Consider the following 9,066-nt stretch of genomic DNA (forward strand, 5'->3'; position numbering starts at 1 on the left):
ATCTTGGATAGCAGACTAGAAGAGGAGCAAAAGTTTGATTTCAAGGGAACGAGTCAGATGGAATTGGGCACCCCACAAGGATGAGTGTTAAGCCCAATGCTTTCTATTCTCATGGATCAAATTGCAAGTTACAACTTTTCCTACGGAGCTGAAATGATCTTTTATACTGATGACATCCTTATACAATGCAAAACTAAAGAGTCGATGAGTAATGCTTTAAGTGACCTAGAACATGTGTGTAAAATATTGGGAATAGTTATAAATGAACATAAAACTAGTTATCAGGCAAGAATGACAAACGATGAAGAGTTCTGGTTGAATGGAGTAAGATTAGAAAAGGCGAATTGAGCACTTATAAATATCTTTTCTTTTTCTTCTTCTTATCCTCCTCTTCTTTTTCTTCTTCTTATCCTCCTCTTCTTTTTCTTCTTCTTATCCTCCTCTTCTTTTTCTTCTTCTTATCCTCCTCTTCTTCTTCTTCTTCTTATCCTCCTCCTCTTCTTCTTCTTATCCTCCTCTTCTTTTTCTTCTTCTTATCCTCCTCCTCCTCTTCTTCTTCTTCTTCTTCTTCTTCTTCTTCTTATCCTCCTCTTCTTCTTCTTCTTCTTCTTCTTCTTCTTCTTCTTCTTATCCTCCTCTTCTTCTTCTTCTTCTTCTTATCCTCCTCTTCTTCTTCTTCTTCTTATCCTCTTCTTCTTCTTCTTCTTCTTCTTCTTCTTCTTATCCTCCTCCTCTTCTTCTTCTTCTTATCCTCCTCTTCTTCTTCTTATCCTCCTCTTCTTCTTCTTCTTATCCTCCTGTTCTTCTTCTTCTTCTTATCCTCCTCTTCTTCTTCTTTTTCTTATCCTCCTCTTCTTCTTCTTCTTCTTATCCTCCTCCTCCTCTTCTTCTTCTTCTTACCCTCCTCTTCTTCTTCTTCTTCTTATCCACCTCTTCTTCTTCTTCTTATCCTCCTCCTCTTCTTCTTCTTCTTCTTATCCTCCTCCTCTTCTTCTTCTTCTTCACGTACGACAGACTAGGTGGCACGTGCCTGGTCACGTGGGGGGCGCCAGCGGCTCTTCTTGCAGCAACGTCGGCGGACTCATTGCCTCGCACGCCCACATGGCTGGGCATCCAGTGCAGCCTTACCCGACGCCCCTGTGCGGTGAGGCTCTGCAGGCTGCCCAGGATGGCGGTGACGAGTCCCACGTTGTCGCTGGGGCACGGCTGCTGGAGGACCTGCCACGCCGTCCTGGAGTCTGTGAGTAGGACCACAGTAGCCTCCTGGCGGTTCTGGGGCTAGGTGGATGGCCACAAGCTCTGTCTGCAGGGTGGAGCAGTAATCCGGCGTCCTCTCGAGCAGTTCGGTCCCAGCGGTGATGGCAGCAGCGCCCGTCCTGCCACTTTCGGGGTCGACCGAGCCGTCGGTGTAGTATATGGCACCGTCCGGCTCAGACACCTGCGCCACCGCCATGAGGGTGTGATGCCGCAGCTCCTCGGTGGTGCAGAGCGCCTTGCTGGCCGGTAGCCGGGTGGTGGAGAACTCTGCTGTGGGGGGCTCCCACGGGGGTGGGGCTCGGTAGGTGGGGGCCGGGAGGTCGGCGTGTTGCCAGCGCCAGCTGTTAATGTGGGCGAGGCTGTGGGTGGCCAGGGTGGACTGGAGTAGCCACGGGTTGCGGTGGAGGACATCGTTCCCTTGCGTCATTGCAAGCCGTAGTCTTCTCTGTGCTACTCCTTCGGAGTCGCGCTGCAGGACCCTGGCCACGCGGCAGGCCACGATCTGTTGTACTCTGGTGGTGAGTGGCACCAGGCGGGTCTCGTTCTGCATGACGCACGCACTGGTCCATCTCGGAGCTCCCAGCATCGTCCTCATGGCGGTGTTTTGCAGCACCTCGAGCCGCTCCTGTTGGCTACGGGAGAGCGATATGAGGACTGGGGCGCTGTAGTCCACCAGGGAGCGCACTGCAAATATGAAGTACAGTCGGAGGACGGAGAAAGTGGTCCCCGCTGTGGGTCGTGTCATGGCTCGTATTACGTTCAGCCTAACCTGGGCCCTTTCCCTCAGGTAGGCGGCGTGGGCTGTAAAGGACAGCCACTTGTCCACCCATACCCCGAGGTACTGGTATGAGTTGGCCCAGGCCAGTCCGACGCTCTGGACGCAGAGCTGACCTGCCGGGTCGGCAGCCCTCACCATCATGGCGCGGGACTTCTCTGCAGAGATTTTGAGTCCCAGCTCCTCGCATTTCCCGTTGATAGTGTCGAGCGCCTGCTACGCCTTCCTGAGCTTGTTGCCCTTCCCGGTGACCACGAGGGCGAGGTCATCGGCGTAGCTGAGGAGGATGGTGCCATAGTGGAAGGGCAGGGCCACCAGCTGCTCCATCAGCAGGTTGAAGAGGAGGGGGCTGAGGATACCACTCTGGGGCATCCCGTTCTCCAACCTCTGGAAGCTGGACTTCAGGCCCTGGAATTTTACCCTGGCGCGGCGATGCTGGAGATAGTCGCGGAGCCAGGCTAGTATCCTTCCCATCACGCCCTTCCTTACGAGGGCGGCGAGGATGGCGTGAGGGCTGGCCTGCTCGAATGCCTTTTCCAAGTCGAGGAAGACAACGATGGCGGGGCGGTGGTTAACTTGATTCAGCAGTGTCAGGATGCTGTCCGCCGTGCTCCTGCCGCGGGTGTAGCCGAAAATGTGGGGGTGTAGTGGCCCCACACGCCACTGAAGATGAGCAAGCACCATTCTCTCAGCCGTTTTGGCCGTGCAGCTGAGGAAGGAAATAGGCCTTAGCTTAGTGGGCTCCCTCGGTTTGGGGATTGGTTGGATGTCAGCCTCCTTCCACGAAGGAGGCAGGCATCCCGCCATCCACGACTCGTTGACTGTGGCCAGCAGGGCGGCGTCCCCAGCTGGTCCGGCGTGAGCGATCATGGAGTACGTCACGCCGTCGGCCCCTGCTGCTGTGTCACGGCCCCGTCTCTTGGCCTGCTCCTGCTCCTGAGGAGTGAAGGGACGGTCTGTTACATCAGCTTCTTTAGTCGCCTCCTCGATGGCTATGTCGCGGCGCGGCCGAAGGTGCTTCTGGAGACGGCGCGTGCTACCCGGAAGCTGGTCACTGGAGCCGCGGGTGGTGAATTCGGCTACGAGCCTCTCAGCCTCCTGGTGTGGGTGCGGGTGGGCGGCGGGGCGAGGCGGGGCGGCGCCGGAGGTCGTCTTCACGCTTTTCCACAGCTGGCTTAGAGACGTGTGGTGGCTGAAGGAGGAGCACCACTCCAACCACTTGGCCTCCCTGGCCTTCAGGGACACCTCCCGTGCGCGGGCCACCACGTCCTGAAGTAGTCTCAAGTTGGTTGGGTTGGGGCGTCTCTTGTAGAGCTTCCTGTGAATGTTCACTCTGTGGTTATGCTCCCGCACCTCCTCGTTGTAGAACCACCAATTTGGCCGGTGACGACGGCTCGGGGCTTTCCTGGCGATGGCTGCGTTAGCAGCCCTCTCAATAGCAGCAGTCAGGTCCCTCTCCCGTTGGTGAAGGTCCACGGGTGGCTGGTAGGCGGCCCACCATTCGTCGAGGGAGGCCTGGAAGCTGGCCCAGTCTGCTCTCCCGATGTTCCAACGTGGAGGGGGGAGGGGGTGCGCTGGGGGTGCCACTGGGAGGGTGGTGAGAGTGGCAAAGTGGTCGCTGGTGAGGGTAGGATGTAGTTGCCATGTAGCACCGGCGGACAGGTCGCTCGAGGCGAGTGTGAGGTCAAGCCTCCCCCCCCCCCGATGTGGGTAGCCTCCCCTGTGTTGAGGAGGCGGATATGGGGAATGTCCTCGAGTAACACGGCCAGGTGGCGGCCCGTTTCGTTGGTTGGAGATGGTGACTGCAGTATGGGGTGGTGGGCGTTCAGGTCGCCCGCCACGAGGAGGCTGGTGTGGGCGGCGAGGGAGAACAGCTCGCCTGCTTCCAGATGGTATCGTTGGCTCCTGTATATGTTGTACACCAGAAGCGGGATGCCCCCGACGTGCAGTTCTAGTGCCAGGACCTCCACGCCCTCCCCGCAGTGGACTGGGGCGGATACTCTGCGGTGAGGGATGGTGCTCCTCACCAGCGCCGCACAGCCGCGGGTGTTCTCTGTGGCAGGGAGCGAGTGAAGGGAATAACCCGCCACCCTCCACTCAAAGTCGGCACGCGTCAAGGTCTCCTGGAGCAGCACTACGTCATGGTTTTCCGTGAAGATAGCCTGCAGTACTTGGTGCTTCTTAGGTTGGAGAACTTGCACGTTCCACTGCAGGACTCGGAGCCTGGGAGGGCCAGCAAGCTGGTCCTCATCGGCGTCTGCGTCAGCTCGTCGACTCTCCATTCTGGTGGTTGGGGTCGGCTGGGTAGAGGGAGCAGAGATGCGTGTCCCTCAGGTCGGGGGGTGGCTGGAAACCACATTCTGTGAAGACTGAGACAGTCTCCTGCAGGAGCTCGCTCAGGGTCCCCTGCTTGTCGCTGTCATGGTTGGGGTTGGTGAGCAGCTTCACCAGAAATTGCATCATCCTTGCCATGATGCAGCTGACGACTGTGCGTATTTCCTCGCTCATGGTGCGTGGCAGGTCGTGGGAAGGGTCGGTTGGGCCCATGGAGGGTCTCCTCGCCGACGTCGCGGGAGTGCTGGCGGGAGGGTCCCGTGCACCCCCTCCTGGTTGGCGAGGTCCGGTTGCGCTGCGCCGGGCCGACGGGGCGCTGCCGCCAGTCTCCAAGGCTGCTGCCCGCGGCCGCTGCTCCCGACTCCGCGTCCTGGGTTGACGATAGGGGGTGTGATCCCTGGGGGCCGGTCGGCTAATCCCTTCCTCCGGCTCTGGCGCGGCCTGGGCTGGGGGGGTGGGGACCGCGGGGGCCCGCCGCCGACCCCACGCTGACCTGGTTGGTGTTGATGCAGGCTGGAATGCTTGCCGACGCTGCTGCTGCGGTTTAGGCTGGCTACGTGGTGGGCTCCTGGCGTAGGCTCCTCATCTTTTTCATATTAAGTTATGTCAGGTTAGGTCAGGTCAGATTAATTCACGTCAGGTTACATTAGGTCAACTCAGGGCAAATTAGGTCAAGTCAGGTCAGGTCAGCTTAGGTTACGCTGTGCTCTGCCGTACCATCCGACTGTGTCGCTTTGTGTGTTTCTGTGTGGCGGCGAGTAGGACCATGCACTGCTGAAAGGCTTTGTTCCTGCATGAGGGCCGTCTGCATGCATTCCGGGGTCTCCTGCCTCCTGTGTTGCATATTGTTGTTGCAGATCACCGTCGTCCCTTTGCGGACGTTTCAGTGCCCACGTCGGACAGGCTCCCTCCGCTGCATAAAACCATTTGCCGACACCCAGACAAGAGGCGTTGAGAAGGTTCCGCCTTATACAGGTGTATGTAGTGATTTGTTGTATGTAACATGCTAGAAACCCACGTGTACGTCATGCATCGTGTACGCATGTACACATGTGTACATAACTGATTCAACTTCGCCTGCAGTTGACCTCGGAAGGATCGTGGGAACGTTGTGATGAGTTGTGCCCTCCGTGCTGTGTTAAGAGGGATGGGTCATTTGGCTATCCTTTTCATAAGGGGGAGAAAAGTACATTTACAATGGATTACAAAGGTGGAGCATGCCGACAGGAGACCTTTTGATCCATATCTAGGTCGGATGCAAAAAAAAAAATCATATTAATAATGAAATAATAAATAAAAACTATAATGTAAATAACAAATGAAATACATAATTGAATGCATAGGTATAGTTAAAATAATAAACAAACAGGTAAATAGTAAATAATAAATCGACATATAACTAATGATAAATGAAAATCAGACAGACAAATGATAACAAAACAAAAACAAATAATATAAGATAAATTATAATCATTACAGCATCTTAGGTATTTATCTAAATGATTCTTAAAGCTTCGAACTGAACTACATTGCACTACCTGTGCAGGAAGTTTATTCCATTCATTAACTACACGGTTGGCAAAGTTGTTTCTACCTACTTCCAAATTGAATCTATTTCCGGACAGTTTGAGACCATTGTTTCTTGTCTGATTCTCATTCAATGTGAAAATTTTGTCACTTTTGATGTTGTCAATTCCCTTTAAAATCTTAAAGACCTGTATCAAGTCACCTCTGAGTGTACGCTTTTTTAGGGAAAACAGATTCATGTGTTTTAGTCGATTTTCGTATGATTTATTTTTGATATTTGGAATCAGTTTTGTGGCTCGCCGTTGTACTTTTTCCAGTCTGTCAATATCTTTTATGAGATTCGGTGACCATACGGAAACAGCATATTCTAAATGTGGACGAACTAACGATTTATATAGCTTGTTAATGAGTGATGGACTTTTGAAATCAAAAGATCGCGCAATCAGTCCCAGAATCTTATTTGCTTTCTCAGAGGCTGAAATACATTGCTTGGATGATTTGAGGTCGTTACTGATAATTACGCCGAGATCTTTTTCACTATCCACTTTTGTTAACGAATTTCCAAATAACTTGTAATATCAACTTGAGTTTGTGTTTATTTAAACTAGATCAATTCATAATTAGTAGGATAGTAAAGCAGTGCCATGGTTCCTATTTGTGCCAGATGTCCTGTGGACTTTTCGGACATATGGTTATGCTCTTTTGTATTTGCTGTTTTATTGTTTATTATTACTGTTATTATTTCCATGTGTATATGAATGTGTGTGTATTGTCCGAAGGTTTTATGTGGCTATAACCTTCCCCTATTTCTATTTCTTGTAGTCTGAAGATGTCGTAATAGATGAAAACGTCTAGTATTCCGACTTTAATTTCCCTATGGTTTCTGCAATATCATTTAGTCACACATTATTGTGATTATTTTGCAATATATATATAATTTGGGTGAAAAAGCTCCTTGGCGTTTTCTCGGGTTGAAACCTGAATTCTGACAACAAATATAAGGAACTGGCGCAATCAACCATGAATGTAGAACAATTATATATTTTTTTTCCAGACTTTGACTGGAAGACATTTATTCAGTCATATTTGTCTTCAGATCTTTTGAGTATCAATATTTATCACCAGATTAGAAAGAAATGGCTATGTAATAACACGTGATTATGTTCACCCAGGATGATATCCCGGGGTTTATGTTGATTTTCATCTTTGTGTTCTTCACAGTAGAATATGCCTTCTCAGGGGCCCCGCTGGTTCCGGCTAATTGGGTACGTTTGATAACTTCTCCACTGAAAGCAACATTTTCGGCACTAGCTGGGACGATGGTGACATTTTTTTTTTAAAGAACTGTATTCACAGGAGACATTTTTTTTTTTTTTTTTTTTTTTTTTTTTACAAATACAAACTATACAGCGTTAAAACATACGTGGAGCCTCTACAGAAAGACTTGGCCGATATTCTCACTGGCAAGGACGGCCAGAAGCAAACATCGAGCCAGTCTTTAGGCAGTCCAAACCGCTGTCATAATAATAGACAAATAGATCATGAAAATGATACGTTATATGATAATAGAAACAGTAGAAACGATACAGAAGAGAATGAATCGAAGAAAAGTATTGAAAATAAAGAAAGTATTGAAGTAAGAAACCCAGAAAATACAAAGGAAAAGGATACTGAAATGAATATGGAAAGTAGAAGTATTGAAGATTAAAGAAATCATATGGAAAATAGAAATACAGAAAAAGAAATGAATGATATGAAAAACGTAAACATTGAAAAAAAAGAAAGAAAGAATATAGAAACAGGGAAAAACAATAAAACGAAAGAAAGCAGCAAAGAAGAAACAAATGATGTTTCAAAAGCAAGTAAGCCTCAGGAGCCCGTCAAAATGTCCTACAGGGACATAGTTGCAATAAGAGTGCCACAACCACTTTCTGCAAAGGTTCCACACACCAAAACTGCCCCCCGGGTCATTCCGACACCCAGCGACTGGTACGAACGCCAGACCAAGTCGGAATCTTCGCCCCGTGGAATACAAACCCATATGGAGAAAAAGTCCACAGGTGATAAGGGAGCCTTCAAATCCCTCTTAAATAAACTGTCGCCTAAGAATTTTGATAAGCTCTCGGTACAAATTCATACGTTCATCGCCCAGCGGCCGTCCATTGCAGGGAAATCTGCAGCCATGATAACAGAATTTGCCACAAGGCAAAAATTCTATGCCAGAACTTACTCTAGGCTCTGCAGAATGCTCATCGAGAACTTGGAGAAGACAACTGCAGAAGCCTTTAAAGTCAGTGTCATCCACCAGTGCCGAACAAGGTTTGAAATCCACTCGGAGGCCATACCCGGTACAGAGTCGGAAAACCAAAAGAAAAAAAAAATGTTATCTGCAGAAGGACGTGCCAACCAAGAGCTAAAAAAGCTCATAAAGCGAAAGGATTACGTCGCTCTGTGCACATTTCTGGCATGCCTATCGCTGGACGGAATTGTCCAAGCACAGCTTATATCATCATGCATATAGTCTCTGCTGTAGAAAAAAGACGAAACAGCAATAGAGGCTATATGTGCTATACTCGAAAATGCTGGTCATAAGTTGGACCAAAAGGCCAAGCATTCACAAGTAGGCACACGGGCAGTCAACGAAATATTTTCGGGCATCAGAGAAATTGTAGACAAAAAGTTGACTACAAGTCGATTAAGGTACCTTCTAATCGACATTTTAGAAATGAGACAGCGTGGCTGGCGACCACGGAATGGAAAAAAAACCTATAGAAAGATGAAAGAAATAAAATAAGCAATGAAAAGGAAAATGATGATAAAATGAAAAATTATATAGGCAAATAAAACGGTAATTGGCACTATGGTAATTGGTATCAAGGTAATTGGCTGGTAATGGTAAGAAAATGTCAATCGTTTCGTTTTTCGTTCAATCGTTTCGAAAAAGCTTTCGTAATGCGTTAAATATTCGTCAATTTAATGGTAATGGTATCGTAATAATTAGGGTAAAATTGTTCATCTCATTCGATGATGATGATGATGATTATGATGATGATGATGGTGGTGGTTTTTACATGGAAGCCATGTTTTTGGACAATCTGTCCAATCTATGGCATAAAGATATGTGTAAAACCAACAAAATTAGAAAACATAAAATGGATGAACAATAAGTAAAA

The 9,066-nt window shown here is 49.0% G+C and overlaps 1 protein-coding gene across 1 annotated transcript; it reads right to left on the reverse strand.

Moving 5' to 3' along the window:
• Positions 1–2,248: 2,248 nt before the first annotated feature.
• LOC143018719 (uncharacterized) lies at positions 2,249–4,283 on the reverse strand. The gene is made up of 2 exons (XM_076174304.1): positions 4,204–4,283; positions 2,249–4,085 (listed from the first exon to the last, which is right to left on the reverse strand). Exons 1-2 carry the CDS (start codon positions 4,281–4,283, stop codon positions 2,249–2,251), a joined length of 1,917 nt encoding a protein of 638 aa, XP_076030419.1.
• Positions 4,284–9,066: the final 4,783 nt, after the last annotated feature.

The sequence above is a fragment of the Oratosquilla oratoria genome, chromosome 3 (genome assembly GCF_046742065.1).
Source record: "Oratosquilla oratoria isolate Oo_2021 chromosome 3, ASM4674206v1, whole genome shotgun sequence".
Classification (NCBI taxonomy): Eukaryota; Metazoa; Arthropoda; class Malacostraca; order Stomatopoda; family Squillidae; genus Oratosquilla; species Oratosquilla oratoria.

What these genes read in the sequence shown, in the direction of transcription:
- LOC143018719 (XM_076174304.1), bottom strand. Translation starts at nt 4,283, where the DNA reads ATGAGGACCAGCTTGCTGGCCCTCCCAGGCTCCGAGTCCTGCAGTGGA. An exon ending in TCCAACCTAAGAAGCACCAA is followed by an intron (nt 4,086 to 4,203) that starts GTACTGCAGGCT and finishes TCCCTGCCACAG; the next exon opens with AGAACACCCGCGGCTGTGCG.